This window comes from Camponotus vicinus, unplaced genomic scaffold (assembly GCF_025532165.1).
Source record: "Camponotus vicinus isolate PSW18456_S1 unplaced genomic scaffold, iyCamVici1.0 SCAF_4, whole genome shotgun sequence".
In the NCBI taxonomy this organism is placed as follows: Eukaryota; Metazoa; Arthropoda; class Insecta; order Hymenoptera; family Formicidae; genus Camponotus; species Camponotus vicinus.
In genome coordinates this window covers 22,147,664-22,171,207 of record NW_028141976.1, presented here as the reverse complement: position 1 = coordinate 22,171,207, position 23,544 = coordinate 22,147,664, and the positions used below count along the sequence as shown (strand labels likewise).

Below are 23,544 nucleotides of genomic sequence, written 5' to 3'. Positions count from 1 at the left end.
GGAGAAAAGAAAGATATAAGTTTCTTCTTAAATAATATCTCGTCTAGTATTTTTCTTTTAATTCCATTGTTGAGTATTTTGTATTTCACATTAACTATACATAATTTATAATAGCTAGGCTGATTTTTGTTATTCTAGAACATTTTTGCCACACTATATTCCGTCGCTTCGATAATAATACGCCTCAAGATAATATTTCTAAAGCTCAGTTCAAACAATTGTTGTACTCCAAGAAAATTCCCGAGTTTTGTTTTCACAACGCGGCCTGTAATTGCGTTTTCCACTGAGAACCACGGAAAGTTTCGCATGCAGTTTCAGATGTCAAGACTTGTGCGGACTAACTTCCTGAAAACGTGCCCGCTTGCCAATTGATTCTCAGCACTTTCTCGACAAATTTTAACGACGAAACTTCCAGGCTTTCTATTATTTTGCTGCGTTTCACCGGTACGATTTTAGGTTTGTTTGGGAAGATAATAGGCAAGCTTGCCCGCCGCCACAGCAAGAGAGGCCCGCATCGTATAACAATTTACTGGCTAATCGAAAAACTTTGTTAAGACTGAAACTTGGTTAATTAGCATCTTTGCCGAACTGCCTGCTTACCTTGCGGACCCGCTTCGTTGGTCGGAAGAGGAAAGAAGAAATTATACAAAGTACAAGCTGCATTATCGATTCGGCGACTAACAATACCAATTTCACTTAGGAAAAGTTGAGGTCGCTTATAACACGGCTGTACATATTCTTCGAAGAAAATAAACTTTATCCTATATTAATTAGTGAGAATCGCAAATGAATTTTCTTAATATACGACAAATAGATTTAGCGCAAGATGTTGGTATGAGATAATAGAATAAATATTTGAATTAACTAATTTAATTAAATAGACTTATATAAACAAGTAGGTAAAATAGGATTGGGAAAAGAGATGCGCCCAGGCTCAAATAAATCATCAATGATCTCCCGCAAAGTATCTGTTTTATTTTCTTCAAGGCGTTATAGATATCCAGGGAATAATCTCTGTCTCATATATATATCATTCTAGTAAACATGAACAATAATAAATATAATGTATACAAGAACGTATATAAGAAGTTTGCTTCTAATCAGGCTGCTCGGTATAAAATAGCGCATTTATTATATGGCATCCTCGGCAACAGCTCCATACGGATTTGTTCCTTTTGATTTCAAAAGACACCGACAGTTTACATGTCTTTTCTCTCTTTCTCTCTCTCCCTCTCGCTCTTTCGCTCTCACTCTCGCTCTATCTTTTTTTTTATATATTTGAGTACGTACTTACACTCAACCGCACAAATCCTATGTTCTTGACTCGTCGCCGACTCGCCGGACTTCTCGGATGTGCGCGCAAGATCGTAAAGCATACATAAATATTCATAGCGCGAAGTTTTCCCGACGAATATCCTATTCACTTCGGTCGCACCATCTGAGAGTCTAAGGCTTTGTCGGGTCGACGTCAAGGAGAACCGACGTCGTCGGAGTCGCGTATCGTACGGTTCCACGACTAGCGAGTACACTCTCCGCTTTATTGCTCCATCGTGAATCTTGAGAATATACAACGATCAAGCTCCTATTTCCTGCCACGTCAAATCATAAATAACCCGAGATCGAGCACCGTAAATATTTTAGCATTTATAATGAAAAGGGAAAGGAAATATAATTATTAATTATTATATACTTAGTCTTATTTGATTTAATTTAAAATTAGATATTTTGAGATCTATTTGCATTTTCTTGCGATATAAATGCAAATTACATATAATTAATCATTAATTACACATTTGAAAATTATATACTTTCATAAACCTAGATTATATATACGCCTTAGTATCTCACACACAAGTTTCTATTTTATTATCTCATATTCTTTTTATTCTTCTATCAATTTTATCGCGAAGCCTCAATAGACGATAATAAATTATTCTCGATAAAGAATATTAAAGATAAGAAAAATCTACTATGCTATATAAGAATTCGACAGTTTTAACGATGATAAGCGACATAATCGTTGCTCTTCGAAGAATCTTTATTATAAATTCAAATTTTGACAATTTGTCAAAATTTTATCCCGCAAATGATTACGATTACATATATCATTACCTAATCATATATGAGCACTATTGCATAATGATACACGGATGACTTGTGAAAAACTTATTACTCTCTAAAAGTGAATCAGTGTATTATCACTGATTTACAGTGCTGTACTTATAACTGCTCGTAATCAGTGAATCTAGTGAAAACTACTTTCACTAGAGTGAATCAGTGTATTATCACTGAAAAACAGTAAATAGTCACTGATTACAAGCAGTTATAAGTACAGCACTGTAAATCAGTGATAATACACTGATTCACTTTTAGAGAGTATGTCAACGGCGCGTAATAAGTGGCGAAGCAAGATATATGATTTTAATTTAGCTCTTATGTCTAATAGATACATATATCCTATATATATCTGTATAGCTGTTAACTACCTTCCTCTTCATAGTAAGCATTACGCTTATTCATTCACGAATATACGAATACGAATAATAAGTTGCTATAAAATGGATCGTTCTCATTAAAATTATTTTAATTAAATTAATTAAGTTGAAAAATTGTGAGGTTACTGATTTCCTGTCTTTTTCAAATTCTATATTTAAAAAGAGAAAGAGAGAGAAGGAAATAAATAGAGAGAAAAAAGAAGAGAGGAGTCGCTTAAATTTCAATTAACTAAAACTAATATTTATGAGAATCATTGTGTGTGAGATACAAAGCAAAGTTATATTCCATTTTTTCCGAATGTCCTATCCGCACAACATTCGATCGAAAAAGCGTGACCATTCGATGCCAGAGATTTATCTACTCTTCCATTCCAACGATCATAGCATTTCGCACTATGACATTTCGACTTTTAAATCGCTTCTGGTTCACTTATTTTACATTTACTCTCGCTCCCGCTATGTACACTTCTACATATGTGTATATGTAAAGATTCATCTTCCATATTTTGGTTTCTCTGTGGCCCATTATTCCGTACGCTTTCGAGTAAATACAATTTCATTCCGTCTCGGTGTTTCTTTAATACATTCTTGAACATATTTAGAAGACACAAATCACTGCAAATCGCCTGATTTTTCTAACGAGAGATTCTATCAAAGATGAGAAATTTACAGAGTATAGCTTAACACTAACAGAGAATAGCGCTAATGAAAAGTTGTTTCAACATGTACATGTGCAACGATCTAGGTGATTACAGATAGATAGATCACGTGTTTCATGCGATGAATATATAAGTCTTAAGATACCGATTTAAAAACGCAATACAACTATTGTCATAGTCGATTAAATATCATTTCAAAAGAAGTGGAAAAAGTAATAATTACTAATTTTAATACTGTATTAGTAAATGTAATTGTTTATTTATTTCGGCAGTGCAAAATATTATTAACTTGTCGCCAATTTTATTGCAAGGACAATAATTGCGATCGAGAGCTACGCGCACAACTCCAATTTTACCGATGGATTTAATATTGTAAATCTACATATGAGTAATCACAATTTGAATTAGAATCGAAGAAAATATTTATCAAATATTGAACGAACAATAGTACGTTACATTAACGAAGATGAATACGATTCTTAAAAGCATTAATTAAATCCTCCGCCTTGAGCCTTTATTTTTCCTATATCTTAAGAGTGAAGTAGAAGATCGATATACTATTGGGATTAAATGGAGGTAAAATCAACATATGATTTTCTTAAAAATTAATGACAATGAGGATTAGAATAATCAAACTACAGATTAGCTGTAGACAAACTCCACAAATTATGAAATATAAACTTATCAAAATTACATCTGTTTCAATTCCTGGATCGTTCGATATTTGTGCGCTTGATACAAAGCGCCAGACGCGAGTACATACGTACACAATTATCCCTGTTAGTTAATAATTAACGACGTACTCTCCCTCTTGATAACGCGCCGTCGACTATGCGGAATTAAAGTTCAGTTTCCAGCTAGCCGTTACATGAGCGGAAAACGACCAAAGAACAAAGAAAATGAGCGTTCGTGAAAAATGTGAAAACATCTATTTATGTACGTATGTTTGTGCGTGTATGTGTGTCTCGTGGAATGCCGCTCTTTTTACCGAGCCACATCTTGTGTGTGCGCGTATTATCCTATACATTCATCTCGCTTCACGAACTCTTACTGGCGCAGGTACGCGGTTAATACCGGGGAATATATCATATTTTTCGGAATTAATAACTTTCCGGGACTAGATCGACTCGTAGATTTCGTATATTAAAAAGTACAGAAGTTCGTGCTCCGAAATATTAACTCCCGGCTTTAATATCCCTGGTTGCGCGAAAATCAGGAACAGTTGCATTTCGTGTGTAACGATCCGCGAAATGCACCCAACTACTACTACGGCCTTAAAAGCGCAAATTCGCGCTCGCGACCGAAACGAAGGTAATATCGACAACTGTATACAGATTTTTTTTTTCAACAACCATACAAAGGACCGCGGATACGCTACCACCGGAATCAGTTTACAACGATGCACATTTATGTATAGAATTAAATCGCTATTGTCAACAGCGTGTTGTATAATCGTTTTTAGAATCGGTCTAATTATATATACCCATCTGTAAAATAACAACGTTATAACAAAAAAATCATGTTTTATTGTCAGCGTTCGGTGAATAACAAAAAATATACAGAAATAATAAGTTCATAAATAACACATAACAATATATATATATAAGTTATACAGGATACAAGTTTATGATATATAATTATTAGAATGTCGTTCTATGTGATATTATTTATATCTAAACCTCTATATTCAAAAAGAGAGAGAGGATTCTAAATACATTTCAGCGAATTGCACTGTTGCAGGACCTTTGTAGAGTTAACCGACGACGCGTCAAAATGCATTTGCTATGCAAATTTGATTGGCGTAAAGCAAACGAAACTCACGTTTATTGACATGCATGCGATAAATACATTCGATTATGTAATTATATACAATACCACATCCATTTAAAATTAGTATATATGAACTTCAAAAATAGCGCTATGACTAATCATTATTGCGTCAATCGTGTTAAAATTATGTGCGACAAAACTTTATATGCAAGTTACAAATCATGACAAAATGTATCTAACAATAAATCATAAAGAATAATTGTTATAAATTACGATAATCATTAAATATATAAATCACAATGATATAAATGATCACTTACAATCTCTTTGGTATTAATGGGAGAAACTGATTCACGGTGGCCGTGTAATTTTCTATATGTATGTATATATGTACATATATATTCTAAAAATCGTACTATATAATATCGACAGCACAAATATCTTATACCGCTATCGGTACCAATGGGCACAAGGTTAAACTCCATGCCTTTGTGAAAAAGCGCAGTGGCGAGATGCACTGGCCCTAATATTCTAACGATAATCCGTAACGAGCAAAATGTTCTTGCTTGTTCTTGCTTGGTCCGAGAATCAATCTTTTCTTTTTGTGCGAGAAATTTGCATTTTCACATTTCTTAAAATTCATCTCGATACCCAAAAAAATCAATATCGATCTCAATGAGTTTGCCTTCCGGATAAATCGCTACAATTAAATCGTGTATATTAAAAAAAGAATAAGGCAAGGAATAATCCGCCATTCACAAATATATATGTACGAATTTTGTAATATTTATATTATTTAATAATTCACGCCATTAATATGTGTTTCTTATTCTTCATAATATTTCTTATTTTGTATATTAATATCGGCGGCTTATATTTCTTAAAATAGCATGCATTTATCAATATGTTATATCTAAAAAAAAATGAGAAAAAGGAAAATCCATATATTTATTCTATTATTATGATTTTTCCTCTTCGAAATATTTTCCCGGAAGACAAACAGTGAGATCGAATTGAAAATATACGCGATATAGGCTCGCGCATTGGCACTCTTAATTGCATTGCGCGAATTCACACATGAACAGATCAATTATTCGTTCGCTGTCGCGAAGAAATTATCGTGCCACCATTAATGACAATTTATATGCTACGTACCTGCTTCTTTTCCTTGTTTCTTATACAGTATATATTAAATGGTACCTATCGACACATCGATACAACATGCTCTCTACCGACACTACTCACTAAACATAGCTGCTACATGAATACATCAAATGCATAGAATACTTAATTATACCTCGCGAAAAAGGAAATTCCAAATCGTCGATGTCCACATCTATCTTGTATATATCTTAATTATTAACGTATAATGAATTATGTTGTAAACGTGACAAAGTGTGCGTATAGCTATCGAGGTGATGATGGTGTATCGTTTTGGCAGTTTGTCGTTTTTCTTTCCCTCTCTGATGGCTCTGGATCATCCTTAATTTCCGTTATTATCTGTCGTTCCGTCTTTCATATAGTATCTTTCACAAATATATAAATATGTATCTATATATATTATGTTTCTTTGGTGTAGGTGAAAGAAACAAAGAGAATGTGTCTAATTATAAATCTATATAAAATTTCGCTGTAGTTTCTTTTCGTTATGTGCTGTCGAATAAATGGGATATATCGTTGAATAGATTCTTGTAAGATAATTGTTCAATTTTTTTAGGCCCACATATGTTGTAGAAACAGAATAATATCCCTATTACGCACAACGTTATCAATATAATGTCATATTATGTCAGTTTCGCGCGAACCTTAATTAACTAGGTTCGACTCTATCGATTCTCTATCTTTTCTAGATTATATAATTTTAATTATATCATAGGTGAAGAGAGAGAAGAGAAGTCAGTTAACCATGCTTTTTTGCTAACTAGTGACGTATATATAGTTGACATTTTTTTTTTAAATCACAATCAATTGCGATGTATTTAAGAGCGTTTTTTTTGTGTTTCTTGTTTTTCAACGAGTAACATTCAAGTATCAAATAGAAGTTATGATAAATATTTGATGTTACGCTCGTATATATTTCCTGTATTCGCACACACGAGCCTCGCCGAATAAATATATTAAAATCCCTCTCTTTTCGATTCAATTTTTCTCTTCTATATTGTAGATTACACTAAAAATATAAAAACGAGATAAGGACCCTCAGTCTTGAAGAATGAAACGATTGTAACTCGAAATCGGAACTTGGGATCGGGGAATGAGAAAATCACGGAGAGAACACGGGGGGAGTACGGAACGGATTCGTTGGTCACCGTTTACGTTTTACGAGGGATCAATATTGAGCATATGTGTTAGCACGTCGCACTTTTTCCTTCGCGTGTTTCCTGTGGTCCGCTAACAAATATCAACGCTACGAATAGCATTTTCGAGATAAATAAAACAATCGATTCGTATATCGGACGAAAATCGGATACCTACAAACCGCCGAGTGTAATCGCGACAGATTAAAGCTGCACATTGAGAATTGCACATCCATTATTATAGCGATTTCACGCCTCGCTAGATAATATCATGGTGAACGTATCTACGTTCATTAAATCGTGACATAATAATACTGTTTACTATGACGATGCGTCGTAAGGAAGAAAGATCTAATGCGTTTTGTATCATCCGCCAGAAGTATGTGCGGCGAACAATCGATTAGTTGCCTCGATGAATCACTTTGGCCAATGCACACTTCGCATAGTTCAAGATCACAGTGTCATTGTTGTAAAATCAGTCGAATATCAATCTGCAGGTGCAGAATATAGCGACGATGCTACTTACCTTCGTCATTCTCGAGGCCATATGTGTCATTCGTTAAATCCCATAACAACTGAATACCTCCCCTTCCAGCGATGAATGTGTATATCCATGTACACATATGTACATACATATGTAAATACATATGTACGTTACTGGAGTAATGCATATGTATGTCACTGGAGAAGTTACAGAATCAAATTCAGTCGAATAAAAAGTGATAAAGACATTTCTGACAAAGACACTTCTTCTTACGCGTTAAGGAACCATTCTATAATCATATAATACCAGGAATCGATCAAGAGAATATCGCTCGCATTTTTGCAATCATTATTAATCTCAAAATCTCGCGAGTCGCGTATCTATATAAATGATACTTTGTTAAACATCTTTCGCGAATTTTGCGAATAATAATGAATTGTAACCGTCTCCCACGTTCATCGTAAATATCATCGAATATGTTGCTAAATTGAAGAGTCGAAAAGTCGTTATGATAGTCACTTGTATTGCGTATGCAATCTCGAATGAGAATTTATAAATAAAAGATTTCTGCCTGTCGAAGTTAAAGCGATGCATTCCGGTCATACCAAACGCTACACGATGACGTTATTGCGATGCATTTCAATCCGAGATTAGAGCTCCTCGGAAAGCGCGATCGGAGCTCTGGAACCGGGCTTCATATCCTTCACTCCGATACCGATGTCGTCTACCGGTGCCGGCGCTAACTTCAATTGATTACCGTTTACCTTGATGTCGTTGACGGAATGAGAACGGCCATGGGTGACCAAGAGCTTAGTAGTCTGATTAGTGGTGCTGTTCGAGTTAGAGCTGGTGATCGAGTTCGTGCTGGGACTCGAGGCAGAATTCGAGCTTGGATTGCAATTCGCGGTGGTCGTCGAGCTGGAACTGGAATTGGAGTTACTGTCCTGAGTTGGATTTGGATTAACGGTATGGAGATTTGGATTCGGTATGGACTTTGATCGCGATTTCATCTTGGGATTCGCGCACGCCGTGGAATTGAGAACCGTAGCATGATCCGTGTCTCGACTGATGGGATCGGATGCGGAATCAGGAGACACGGACATTTTGGTCGTCGGCTTCGACGATCCAGCGAGCGTTGTTAATTGATTAGCAGATTGAGATCGAATTGCGTGGCCACCGATCTTGTCCTTTAATGCCATCTGATAAGCTACCTCGAAAGCTTGACCCAAAGTCAATATGACTTCTGTCGCTTGATCCTGTAATCGAATAGTTGCGCTCCGTATTCGCAATAAATTAAATAGATATGCAGTATAAAAAATTAGTGCAGTTTTCCTCTACAATTCCCTAAAATAGATATTTACCATTGTTGGGACGCAAAATACATGACAGAAATGTGTGCTACTGGCGTGATCCTTTGTGATATACGCGAAGTGAGTAAGATCATCAGCATCCTGACAGGCGCAGTGAATATTGCGAATTTCGTGCTCGCAAATTGGCTCCTGTCGTAGCAATCATAAAAAAATTATATTTCTAAATTTTCATTTTATACGCTTATTATTGTCCATCCAGAAAAAAAGTCTTACGTTAGTTAATGTGTTGAGAAAACGAACACCACGATAAGAAATCGCCAGCATAATGTCAAGGACTCTCGGTTCTCGAAATGTCTTCTTCAGCTTCTGTATCGACTTTTTCGTCGACTCAGTACCACGTAATTCCTTGACGACGGTGGAGCCCAGATACTATTTTATTTAAAAATAAAAAGAACTTTTTTCTAAAAATCAACAGCAAAAATTTAAAAAAGATCTTTAAGCTTTGTAGGATTAACCACAAATTTTGTAACTCATTAAACAGTTTTGAATGCAAATGGATCTTCTCTTGAATTGGAATATTCCGAGGAATTAATAGAGACAGAGCAATTTTCTGCACGAAGCTTATTATCGTATCTCACGAATTAACTATAATCACAACGTCGGCCTTGAAGCGATTTAACGAGTGCCATAATGTACTTGTCATACATAATCAACAAAAAAGACGACGGATAAAATTATAACAAAATAGTACAATTATACAATAATAACTTATGCTACAAGTTTGTAATATCTTTTTTTGTAACGTTAATAGTAATTCTTATTTTACACAACATATATATTTTTTAATTGAAACACCTCACATGCAAAATCCGCATAGATTACGATACATAAAACAATTATATCTTGAAAAGTAAGAAAATTCATATATAATTTTTCATACGTAATAATTGCAAAAGATTTGCAATTTAAAATAACGTTTTAACAGTTAAACGATCTGATATCTATGGAAAACTACTATTGTAAACTAATGTAATGACATTTAGAGAATAAGAAACGAGAATAAAGAAGTTTCTTTCAAAGATACAAGATAATAGACATAAGCTACATAAAAGGCACTTACATTAGCGACATACGTGACGCAGCCGGTGACTAGAGCCTTCGGTTGGTGCCTCCATTGCGTCTTGAGGGTGGAAGGCACGCCAAAGAGCAGCTCGGACGGAGCTCTGATCTCGAGCTGTTCCGGCGCCGAGATCGCCCCATTATGCGAACTAGGTCGTTGGGGTGGTTGGGGAGCCGGCCTGTTTTTACGGTGTCTTAATGTACCCGTGGTCGCCGAATTCGTTCCACTGGTTATCGACGTGCCACCGTTACCGTCTACCGTTGCTTCCGGCAATTTCTCCCGTATCTCCTCCTTCAGCTGCTGTATGTTCGTCTTCTACGGAAATAACAGCGCGACCAGATTTAAAAGCTGCCCCGCATCAGCCGGCGGATTATCCGACCGGCAATCCCGAATATACCAGGAAAATGTGGTTCAAGTCGTTCGTTCACGGAATATGTACGTAATCTTTAATGCCGTAAGTATTGTATAATGTAACGTATAGTAAATGCGTAATAAATAGTAATAATTTTTTGTGTTCTTTAGAGAATTGCAGATATATATTAGCCTTCAAAATCCTTTAACGCGGAAAATATTTAAATTGTCCAAATTTACTTTCTCTTCAATCATCGCAAAAAAATTGCATACCGAAACAAAGTTGTTTTTACACACTCTTACAGATAAATCCCAATTTCTGCGCAATTCCAAATAGAAACTGCCATGTCTGCCCCGAGGTTGCAATTTCTCTGACAGATATTTTTTTATAGCTTTATAGTGACAAGAATCTGTTGAACTAATCGATTTTAACGAAATGCTGGGACATGTGCAATGTAAAAAAAAATTGCACCATTCTTTTATACGGCATATTACCAAGTCGAATTCATCCCGAGTTTACTTTGTGCGGCGTGCAATTACCCTTGTAAACGCATTGCGTTGTAAACTACATTCATGCTATACCAAAAAGAAACCTTTTACCAACTATGCCAGAACACTACATCGTGTAGCGTCAATATCACGATATTTCAGATATTGCAAATAAATTGGATTCGAACCGGATAGGCGCGACACTCGAATTCGGATTACAATCCGTATCGTTTGCTCCATCTGGCTTCTGAATATAATTCCGGGTATCGCCATTGCGACAAATTGCAGAAGACTCGAGGGAAACAGAGATGAAATAAAAACTCGAGAGAGAGAACGAGTAAAATTCGAATGTTGGAGAGCGTATAGACTACAACGAAAATCCGCTGGCGTTACCAACGAGAATGCCGGAGTCAAACTACGGTTCGTTGGATCCGATAGCTGCGAAAAATCAAGGGAGGAAGAGGCCAGCTGAAAGAGCAGAAGAGACCAATTTGTCGAGATTATCGAGCGCGAGAATGATGCGAGCCGAATGAATCCGGTCGCCGGAGACGTTTACGAGATTTAATGAGCTAATTAAGAGAACACGAGCGGGGAGACACGGACGAACAGTGCGATGTACTTATCGACGCCTAACACGGTGGAGGCATCCGAACAAAAAGCATCGAGTGGCGCTCGAACGATCATCGCCGAGAGAGAGTACACGTACGCGCGTGCATCACAATACCCAGTCTCCAATTAGCCACGATATTTAGATTATAACGCGATCGAGCGAGCAAAATGCGTCGGGTTTGCCGCACCATCCCCAGTTCTCGATTGCTGGTGCATCCTACCCTCGCTAGCGAAGTGTTCACTCTTGTCAGACACCCTCGTTGAACGCGTTATTTACCGATTCTTTTTATATCTCGATACATGATATACTGAATATTTTGGACTATATAATTTAATAATTAAAAAATTCAATTTTTTGCCCGATATAAAACGGGTAAAAATGGTATAATATGCTTCAACAGGAAAAATACCCCATTCATTGCTCGGATACAATGAACTTACCAATAAGTGTTATTGAAACGGAAGTCGATATATGGCAATACACAATTAATCAGAAAACTGTACATAATTGCTTTAAATGTGATTTTATATTAAAAAAAAAATTACAAAATCAATAAGTTTAAAGGAAAACATGATGTAAAATTTGTTATTTTTAGTCATTTTTCATTCCATAAAAACAATTATCGTTATATTTATATATGTATCTTACCATATCACTCATATACAAATGTTTTTTTTTTTCTATTCAATATACATATATGATATAATGTACTTTTCTTTCAACCTGCAAGTATATCTCAAGAGTAATATGTCCTATCTCTATTATAAAATTTTTTTATCATTTTATTTGGCAGACTATAAATAATAAAACGTATAAAAGAAAAACAGAAAAGACATGCTAAAAGCAATAGCAAAGCTCAAGGCATTGTAAATGATGTTAATAGATATTTTTTCTGGAAGAAATAGAGAAAAATGCAATTCTTGTAAATATTTTTATTGAGTTAAAATATAAATTTTTATATCTCACCAAGAATTTTATAATTCACAAATAAAAAATTTTTTCCTCTTGATTATAGTTTTGAGGCGTTCTTCACAAAGGAAAACACTCTTTTCCCAACCAAAGCAGTAAAATCTCATTATAAGTATATTTTATATTAATTTAAGAAAAATATATTTAGGGCGTTATATCGTTTTACTATTTATATATTTTTATTTCTTGATGTTTCCCTTAATTTATAAGCGTATGAGAGCTTTTTATATATTTTTAACTCGCATTAATTTCTATAATTATTTATAGAAAATTGATATATCTGTCGAGATTTTAAACTTTACATTTATAATAAGATCATTAATAGTAAGATAATAATCAAAATAGAAGCAATTTAATCTTCCACTTACCAACGTATTGAGGTCCTTATTTAAATCTTCCAAGTTCGTTCCCGTGCCATTTCGAGTTTCTGCGCGTGCACTATTCGGGCCATTCACGGACGCAAGAATACGTTTACGATGCGCCGGTTTCTGGATCTCCAAAACTGCCGCCAGCTCGACTTCCCAAATTCGTTTGACCCGATCCATGTCAGTGTACAGATGCTTTCTGAATGTCTCCGCATAATTTTCCAGGTGGATGCTTTTCAACCACTCCTCTACCGATTGTCCGTGACTGCCGCCTCGCTTTTCCACTCGTTTGTTCAGCAACCCGACCGCGTCCATGATCATCGCCCGTTCTTGATCGCTGCTGATCCCCATATCGCGTAAATCCGACTCGTCCAACACTCCGTTCTGCAATCACGCGATTAAACGATTTTCTGCATGTTTCACGATCGCAATCGCAGCATGTGAAACGCATGCCTACTCACTATGAACTCCAGATCGTCGAAGCCATAGTTGATGAAGAGAGATTCATAATCCGCCAGACTTAAACTGGACAGCCATTGACCCACGGACGTGGAAACGATAGGACTGCTGCTAATGTCTGAACTTAAACCTGAGATATACAAAATTAAAGAATATCCCTTTGTCAAAAATTTGCCGGACTTTAACAAATTTTAACAAAACATTGAAATATAAAAAAGTGCAATTTAACATAAAAGGAGAGGAAAACATTATGTTAACATATGGATATATATACGCGGATATATACTTTCTCTAAAATTGACACAAATATTACTATAAGTTATGCAAATTGATCTACGATTGAGAAGTTGTTCAAGATCGATGTCATCGCCGGCGAAATAAAAATCATCGTGCACGGCGATAAGATTACCTAGCCTCGTTTGAAACTCTTTCTCGAGCTCGCTGACGAACACCGATTCTCGCACAAGACCAGTTCCGAACGATGCCATAATCTCCGAGATCTTCGCCCATTCCTCCTGCTCGTCGAAGGGACTCATTATGCTAAGGGACTTCTCGTCCCTGTCGCGGTCCCGGTCGCCGGAAAGCCGAAAGGCGACTTCACCGTCCTCGAGACGATCTCCACCCCCGCCGTCGCTACCAATTCCCATCCCGCATGCGGTCTGACCGTAGACGTTCCGCAAGCGGCGCAAAGTACGCGGCCGTTCAGCCGTAACGGAGCCCTTTAACAAACCTATCGGCATGCCGGTAGATTACTATCGCTCTTCTTTGTCACGTTCTGATATCATTACATATGTACAATTTTATTACATTGCTCTTAAATAGGAATTTTAAATTATACATTTGTTCGGAACTATATGAAGAAAAAAAATTGAATACTTGCTTTTCATAATTTGCTTATTTTTGTAATTGCATGAAATATTTGCGTGCGAACGTTGTATCGTTCTCTCATTTTCGTCAGAGAATTTAAATTTCATTAAAATTTCGTAAAACTGCAAACATTAAAAGAAATCTTATGGATCATGCAAACATCATATTTTATTGCTCCGGTTCTTGAGATTTCTGCGAAAGTCTAGAATCGGATTGATGTACTTCAAAGTTTACAAGGATTACTGACCGCTCTTCGTTCTGCAATTTCGACATCCTTCAAACGCATATTAACTATCATTTGCCATGAGTTCTCTCATAATACATATGCAGCACAAACCGATGGATTTACAAATATGTTGAATATTCATTGCAGATTCCTCATTGCTTAACGCTTCGACGAGAACTAACCCCTGGAGCTAAGACATTCAACAGTCGATATTTTGCAATATGATTTTTAAATAATTAAGTTTTAAGCAATAAACTTTATAGTTTCAAATTTGTAGTTTTTAATCTGTGAACAACTATATTGTTTTTCATGCAGTAAAGTATTGATAAAAAATAATAATAAATCTCAATTAAAAACTCTCTAAATATCAGAATGGAAAATTAAATTTTACGTTTATTCAAATATAATTAACGATAAACCCAGAAAGAGAAAATCTTTTGAATAACGTGGAAGAAAAATAGTCGCATCTTTGCGAATACTATACTTTCTCTCTGTGCAGTAAAAAGATATTCAACATGCGATCTGTAGCTCTTCTCATAATTTCCTCTCAAGCGCGCGCGCGTACACGACATTGCATTCCTTCGCATCACATAAATGTGAATAATTTCCCAATTTCTCCCTTTTCTCGTTCTTTTCTACGGTCCTTCGCTCATTTATTACGGCCCTACACATATCTCGCGTAAAAAAGACTCTTGTTACAAGTCTGCGTTGTAAGCCCTTCAAAAACGTATCGTTGTTGGCGACAATTGACGTTCCGTGCAAAGAGCATAGAATTTTTTTTTATACGAATTCCGCAAATGAGGATTCACCAGTAAGATATAAGAGAAAAAAGGACCAATTTAACCCGTCATCACGGATGTTCATTCAAAAATGTCTTGTGCTTTTCCGAGATTGCGAATATAGATTCGCCCAGGAGCAAGCATACAAGCATATTCAAATATACATAGGCATACACGCGCATTCATAATGAAAAGCTCATAAAAATATTAAACAGAAGCGAGAAGAAGGGGAGAGAGTAACGTATATACGTTACGAGAAGCAAACGTACGTAATTTTAATTAAAATCCCATCACGGAGGGCGTCGTCTGCTTACCGCTGTTGCTCTTCAGTCACATATACGCTCACATCATATTATGTAGTGAGTTATTCAAATTTATATATACAAATTATTACATAAATCCTCATCTTGCCAGTTTTCACTGCTCATTCTTTTTAGTTATCGCCTGAGAAATTTATTTGACTAATCTATTCAGTTTCACGAAAAGTGGGATAGTATGTAAGTATCTTCAAAAACAACTAGAAATATCAATAAATATTTTTTTTTAATTCTTGTTTCAAATAAAAGTTTAAAAGCATATGAAAAGTATCACAGTTGGCGAAATATGAATGAAATATAAGCTTAACAGTTCTATTCTTAGAAGTTTTTTAAAATTGTCTTTAAATCACTTAAATTATCACGTGAACGTAACGATTAAAGTTTATTATTACAATTGCGTAATAAAAGATGGCAACTTTAAAAATATTACATAAGCGATTAGAAAATTAGTCCATTTGTCATTTGCAATATTTTAATACACATAAAATTCAATTGTGTCTCAATAACGATAATTAATTTCTAATAAAAACATGTGTGTAACGTCTGTTCATCATTTTAATTTTCTTTTTCATCATCAAGATATTCCATTAAAGCAAGAGACAATCTGTGCTACGATTCTCATAGACTATAAACATCAAAGTAATTCTTGCGTAAATAAGTGCGTGTGCCGCGCGAGTTCCGGATTCCATCAAGAAAAGGAGAAGCCGGATTTCAGTGAATGTTAAAAATGTATAACCGTTAAGAGGCTCGTAAACGATGCGCCATTACGTTTTTTGAATCTACTCGTGCGCTACTAGATCGATTGAAGAAGTTATTAAAATTCGCAATAAACTCAATCTTATACTGCACATAATCGCTCAATAAAGAATTGCAACAACCAAACTTTTGCCTAGATAAATACTGGTAGATTACAAATAATATTCTAGAAAATCCTGAAATGACATATATTGGCCACAGTTTTATAGCAATTTATTAGAAACCGGTTTTAATTCCTCATAAGATTTTAAGGCTGCATTTCTTCAACGTTTATGTTGGAATAAATTTTGGGATTTTTTAATATTGCTTGATCATGGATGAAATTCTACAAACTATAAAAATGTGCATAAATTATTTCGGCTTTTATCTAGTTCTTAGCAGTATTAACCGCCAGCATGACTTATTTAGCTTATTAAGTAACAAAGAAACTCCCTAATGTTACTATTATTCTCCTATTATGAGACTATATAAATGTCGAGGAACGATAATATGCACTATTGCCTCATATCAAAGATTATAATCATTTAAGTTGAATTAAACTCAATTGGCTGTAGGTGCGACAAATTCTGAGATGAATTGCAACTCTTGTGAAATCGTTTCTCGTAATAAAACCAGTGATCTACGTAAGCAATAGCGGTTCCAATAGATAATTATTAACCTTGTAATAATTAGAATATAATATGAAAATTCCTCGTTTGAAATTATAGTAGAAAATATTATTTCAAATTTCATGTATTTGTGATGTGTTTTTATGTGTTTTAGTCGATAATTTGTATACATATTTAATATAATATAATATTATATATATATATATATATATATATATATATGTATATATATATATATATATATATATATATTTAAGAAATAAAAATATACCTAATATTCACATGTATTTTTTATAAATTATTAAAGATTAAAGATTATTTCACATATAAAATATATAACATTTTAAAATTAAATTAATTATAAATAAAATTAAAATTAAAATTAAAATTAAATTAATTATAATTATAAATATTATGAAAATATTTAATTATAATAAAAAAATATTAGTACTTTATAATTATTATTTATGTAATACCTATTCGCGCGTATATTTATCGGATTCCAAGATTCCTTGTCTGGTTTACTATATTATTATTTTTCAAAGAGATAATCATTATCTACATCAAACAAGAGGCGTGCCGCATCGCGAGTGATTGCTATATCAGTTCTCTGGGTGTTAACCGCCGATTATACAGTTATCGTTAATTAGCTGCTTGGACCTTTTAGCCAAGATATTATTGCATTCGATGCTATTGACATTGAGACGAATGTAACATGCAAAAGCATTTCGTGGAAGACCTTCGTTATAGGAAGTGTTAATGCTAAAGTAGACGAGAGCCGAATGAAAATGATGCCCGTGATTGATGTGGATTTGACTGAGAACCTTTAATGGTTTCCGTCCTCATATCGCTCTCTTCAATTATTCATGATGGAAATTTCGCGAGAATGGGCGATCCAAAATATTTTATCGTTTAAATTTGACGCGCGTTTCTTTCTTTTTTTTGTGTTAGATTATTAAAAAACAAATGTATATGTATAGTATACCAAAACACGTGCATATTTCTCTGTATATTTCATATTGATACAAAATGTATTGAATCATTATCTCAAATATTTTAGTCAGATATTTATCGATCAAGGTTTGTTAGCTCAACCTGCCATGGTTTTATGTAGATAACAGCAACGAGATTCGCTTTATTTATGCGACACGTCTAACTTTTGTTTTTATACACATCCTACACCGCAGCATTATTTTACATCGTATTCATTAAGCAATGAAAAAGCAGAATTTTGAAACAATAATGTTTGCCACACGTATATGACTAGCAAAATATTTTTCCTCAACCGTGAAAACATGCAAAATTATATTGTTTTACCAAAATATAGCATACGCTGGAATTTTTACCAATGATTATAAATATATATAATGAATAAATTAGTAAAAATAGAACGGCTCATATTTCTGCTGTGACATAATTTCTGTTGCGTTTGTTCTCAATATCACATGTATCTAATATTCGTAAGTTAGTGTTATAACGTAACACTCATAGTAAGACATGTGCCAAAACTAAAGATAGAATACCACCTAAGAATAACAGAATAGCGAGTCTAAAATAAACGAGGCGACTAACACTCAGCGAAAATCCCTTGATTTGTGTACAAATAGCTAAATATATACAATTTCGTTAAATTCAAATATATGTATGTATTTTTTAATATATATGCTAAATTCTTTTCAGATCAATGAACTAAATGAGCATATCTATTTCATCATGTGAAAATTTCTTTGTCTACCTTTCTCTTTTTTTATATGCACATTCCATATAGGAAGCATAAAGCAGTGTGTGTGCATTCGGATCTCTAAATAGAATTGAAACAATCAGAGTGAAATCGAGTGAAAATAGATCTTCCTTATTCAAAAAATTGTTATATTAAAAATTAAAGAGATATATGTCGTAGTTCCAACAATAAAATATAATATTATTTATATAAATATTAAATATCACAGTGTAATTATTATATTTTCCTTAAATAAAAGATTAAATTTTAAGAGACCGTACGTATTTTACTTGTCGTAGTAAATAATCCGATGTCTCAACAAGTAGAAAATAAAAAAAAACTTTATTGCTTCCGTAAACTGGCTTTAAACTTTTCTTCTTGACCGGGCTTTCGTGACGTAATTGTCGAGAACATACTATTATAACATCAAGCAACATAACGAGCAACAAGTATCGCGCTTCTTGCGAGGCACGCCAGGAACTTTGGACACATAGTGTTCTGCGGAGTGCACGCGGCATGACACATATACAAATACAGGCGGCTCGGAGATATACACATACACAGAAGATACATACCCACAGACACAAGACTGTCCCCCTATTTCAGACGCTGCTTGATGTCCATTCCTCGTCCCTCAACGTCGTCTTTCTCTTTTTCTCTGTCTTTCTCTCTCGCACCAAATAAACCTCAACACGCGTCCCTTTCTCAGTCTCTTTAAAGCACATACGCCCCTTGGAGAATCCTCTCACTTTGACCAACCGATGAACGATTGTCCAGCAACGGCTTCCTGATCGATGATGGTACGCACGATCCACCTGCCTGATCGATCGGCACCACACTGAGAAAACGATCGAGCTGTTCGATCGCGAGCTATCACGATCGTCTCCCACTGCCTCGCGAGCACGTGAGCACCGCGCTGCTTCTGAAACGGCGACGAATTCCAAGCAAGTTTCGGGATTCCAACTAAAACTTCGTCGTCTGGAAATTCACGCCAACGAACGTGCTCGAAGTTAATCACCCGACTGGTCGTCAACAGTATCTTCCGCCTCGGAACGCGCGTTAGAGACTTCGCTTCAGTTCGCTGTTCTCTTCAATTTGTATTTGGCACACGCGATAAAGTGCGCAAATTTAGTTTCAGATTGATACCTCGTGAAGATTGAGTTGTAAACGTCAACAGGTACAAGACTTAACTCACTAGAAATCGACTGCAGTTAGGTCAGCTGACCTGCTGAAGGCCATCTGATGGTCGTTGACCGGTATGGTCGGTGCTTGACAAACCATTGTATCAACGATGTCAAAGTTTAAAATCGTGAACTTCTATGCGGCTATTACACAAGAAGATGCTGAAGATCACGCACGCTTGGAATTGCACGCACTTTCGGATTTACTCGTGGTTTCGTGTCGCTTACAGTAAATCGGTCAAGCGATGTGTATGCGCTGGACTTCTCGGTGTGTCACGAGTCTGGTTAACGAGACGACTAATTCGAACGTGTTAGGTCCACAAGGAGGAGGTGGTCATGATGGCAGCGGTAGTGGTGGCGATGTAAAAGGTGGCGGGGAGGAGACGAGGACGGACCTCGATCCTCGCCACCCGCACACACTCTCATCTGACAATAATACACGCGAGAGAAAGCACGCAGGAGGAACCCGTGAAGAGAAAAAAGAAAGAGACCGAAGCCCCGAGAGCGAGACCGTAATAGTCGTGTTGGTGCAACGGCCCAGCGTATTAGTAACATGGAAAGATGACCTCAGAGATGGGACTATCATTCTGTGGGACCCCGGGCCGAAACGCGACACTTGCTGCACTTGTCAGTGATGAGGTGAGGATCTCTCTGACCTTGCTTGTCTACTATCCGGCCACCAGTGCTCGATCATTCATCTTGTGCCTTTATTATTGATGCTAAATCGCAACGCAAAATTATTGAAAATATTTATTTTCATGCAGATGTATTCCAAAAGAATACAAAATATCGAAAAAGATTATTTTTATCAAATTAATTTATTAAAGTATTTTACAATTATTCAATTTGTATTTATTATTAAATGTATGTATTTTGTTCTAATATCATTGCCTCTTAATAACTTCACAATTTTCAATACTAATATGGTAATCAACTTTTTCTGACCGATGTTTTATTCGAGCATTCGAAGGTACGCGATGAATTTCTATTAAATTCATTAAAAAAATTAATAAGTTAAAATATTGAAAACTGCACAATTATTACGATTTGAAGTGTCTCTTACCGGGGCTTCCATCGACATTCGACGAACATGACCTGCCTTGCTGAAATATGCACGATGCGGACGTGACGTGTCGCAACGAACTTGATTATATTCATATAATTAATTGTGTAACTGTGTCTTCGTATTTTTTTTATTATAATTATCAAAATAGTTTATAGCAATTAATTTAAAGAAAAAAAATGATTTCTCTCTTAACTTTATATTTATATTGTAATTATTAAATGTTTGTATATATGATTTGATATCAATGACAATAATTGTGACAACTCACATTCCTTCACGAATAAATCAGTGAAATATTTTAGATAAAATATCTGCAGAATGTGAGCATATGTATATGCAAATCAAAGGTATTTCACATTTTACTTAAATTCGTTCTCCATTAGCGACATTATTAATAATAAATATAAATAAATATATAAATAAATTTTAAACATACTATTTCGTATAAATTTCATTAAACATACTATTATGAGTTTTAGAAACTTGTAACATTTTGTAAAATTTTGAAAAAAAATTAAGATGACATAGCATGAATACTACATATGTTAAATACGTTTATAAATAGAAGATACACACAGATTTTGATTAGATGTAATTATTGTAATTGTTATAAGAAAATATAATTAACTTAAAATAAAACTGTTATATGTAATTCCTATTTTCGTATATATATTTAATTATTTTATACGCACCATTACGTCACATATAATCCCATACGGTTAAGTCTCATGTTATTCAAAATTAAAATATGCGATCGATATATTTTATGTCTTGTTAAGCATTTAATTTATCTAACGTCAGATTTTATCATATAATAATATAAAGATGTTAAATTCGATATATCAAGATACTTTCAAATTATCATGCAAATATCAATATAATAAAATGTTATCTCTCGCAGACGTTGGTGCCGAGCAGTCGACAAGTTAATCCGCTTTTCTAGGAGACTTCTTAGAGGTCATGACTAATATAACATAAAACGGTCATCAAAATGCTGCGTATAATGCGTACCCCCCGTAGACGCGAAAAACTCTCTCTTTTCTCACCACAATTAAGAGTCGCACACTTAAATTCTCATCTTCTCAACAACTTTAATCATACGGACTAATCTAAAAAAGAGGTATACAAGCGTTGATAATTATCGCGCCTTAAATTTTTCACTTACGTAATGAGTCATACATGTATATATACACACGAACATATATTTTCAAAATCACGACACTATCAGAAAATCATACACGAATAGCAGGAAATTTTACGTAACGAGGAAGCTAATTACCCATTGGCAAATTACAGATTAAAGCCACAAGATAACTTTTGGTGTCCCAACACTTGTGCTTGCTGATGATTACGGCGCAAAATGCTTACCACTGCAATTGAGTATTCACACGCGCGAATACAACTGGATTAATTACGAATTCTTAACGCGACAAAAGATCGCTTCGAACCGAAGCGTTACCGCCAAAAGAGCGAAGCGACTTGGTATCGGATGAGTCACATCCCACGATCCACACATTCCTGCGTGATGTCATAATGTACCACTCACGCACACATTGCAATGGTCAAGCGGCTGCCGGGAAATAAACCGAGCAAAGTATTTTTTTTCCTGGATACGAGTCACCGTTATTGCTAAACGCGCGGTATAGTTGACACGTTAACGATAGCTGCAGAGCAAACACAGAAACATTGATCTTCTTTGCGACATCTATTGAAAGTGATTTCATTAGTATCAAAAATTGTGATTAAGAAGCAGTGTTTTCTAAAAAATACTGTTTTTTAAGTAGAATTTTTTTTATACATTTTTAGATAATATTAATAATTATATATTATATAAGAATTATATAATAATTATATAATAATATATTATATAATATATTAGTAATACTAACTATAATATATTACAAAATAATTATATTTAAATTTAAAAATTTAAAAATACATATGAAATGTATAAGATGTTATTATTATAGAAATCTATTTTTTAATTATTTATTCTTGAATTATTTTATTCTTAGATTATTTCATAATATTTCTTTTAGAAATAAGAGATTTCAAAAATTTATATATACACACACACACACACACACAAAATTAAATAATTTATTTTAAAGAAAAGCATATATACATTAATATTTTGAGTATTTTATATATAGCTTTCTTTTAAAATAAATTATCTAATTATATTCTATTACAGGACAATTTAAATTAATCGTAATTTAAATTAAGTGATAGAAATTTTAGTATAATCATTATGAAGTAATCACCGGTTCAATGATTAGGATATTTCTTCCCGAATGGAAAGCATCACTAATGACAAAATGTGCAACATCCATGATTTATGAAACTGCTAATGTCGAGTGAACGTAACTAATGAAGTATGACCTTTTGTAGCGACCGGTAGAAAGTAATTTGTTGCACGTGGCTTATTATGTCAACATAATTTTTCACTGTAGGTAAAAAAATTTGACCCTAATAACTACCGTTTCTTCATAGACGAGAAGCGGGACAGACATTGAACGTTATCGAATGCATCACGCTATCACATGACAAACAAGGTCACAAACAGAAAGTCAGTTATTTTAGAACAATGGTGGCTTATTTTCGCAGCGCTAAATCCATAATCACGCAAAGGGACTCTTACAATTT

The 23,544-nt window shown here is 34.6% G+C and overlaps 1 protein-coding gene and 1 long non-coding RNA gene across 3 annotated transcripts in view; one reads left to right on the top strand and one right to left on the bottom strand.

The window, feature by feature from the left end:
- Positions 1-953: 953 nt before the first annotated feature.
- Positions 954-23,544, bottom strand: part of LOC145969904 (ankyrin repeat and SAM domain-containing protein 1A) — a 47,051-nt gene continuing 24,460 nt past the window's right edge. For both annotated transcript variants that reach the window (XM_083096223.1, XM_083096224.1), the window contains 7 exons: positions 13,788-14,108; positions 13,381-13,508; positions 12,923-13,303; positions 10,136-10,450; positions 9,289-9,444; positions 9,067-9,204; positions 954-8,961 (listed from right to left, as the gene is read on the bottom strand). In XM_083096223.1, the coding sequence (XP_082952349.1) occupies positions 8,356-8,961; positions 9,067-9,204; positions 9,289-9,444; positions 10,136-10,450; positions 12,923-13,303; positions 13,381-13,508; positions 13,788-14,108 (2,045 nt within the window). In that variant the 3' untranslated portion in view covers positions 954-8,355. The remainder of the gene's footprint in view (positions 8,962-9,066; positions 9,205-9,288; positions 9,445-10,135; positions 10,451-12,922; positions 13,304-13,380; positions 13,509-13,787; positions 14,109-23,544) is intronic.
- Positions 19,125-21,199, top strand: LOC145969907 (uncharacterized). Its single transcript, XR_014438264.1, has 2 exons — positions 19,125-20,471; positions 20,886-21,199. It is a non-coding gene; the product is annotated as an uncharacterized LOC145969907 (long non-coding RNA).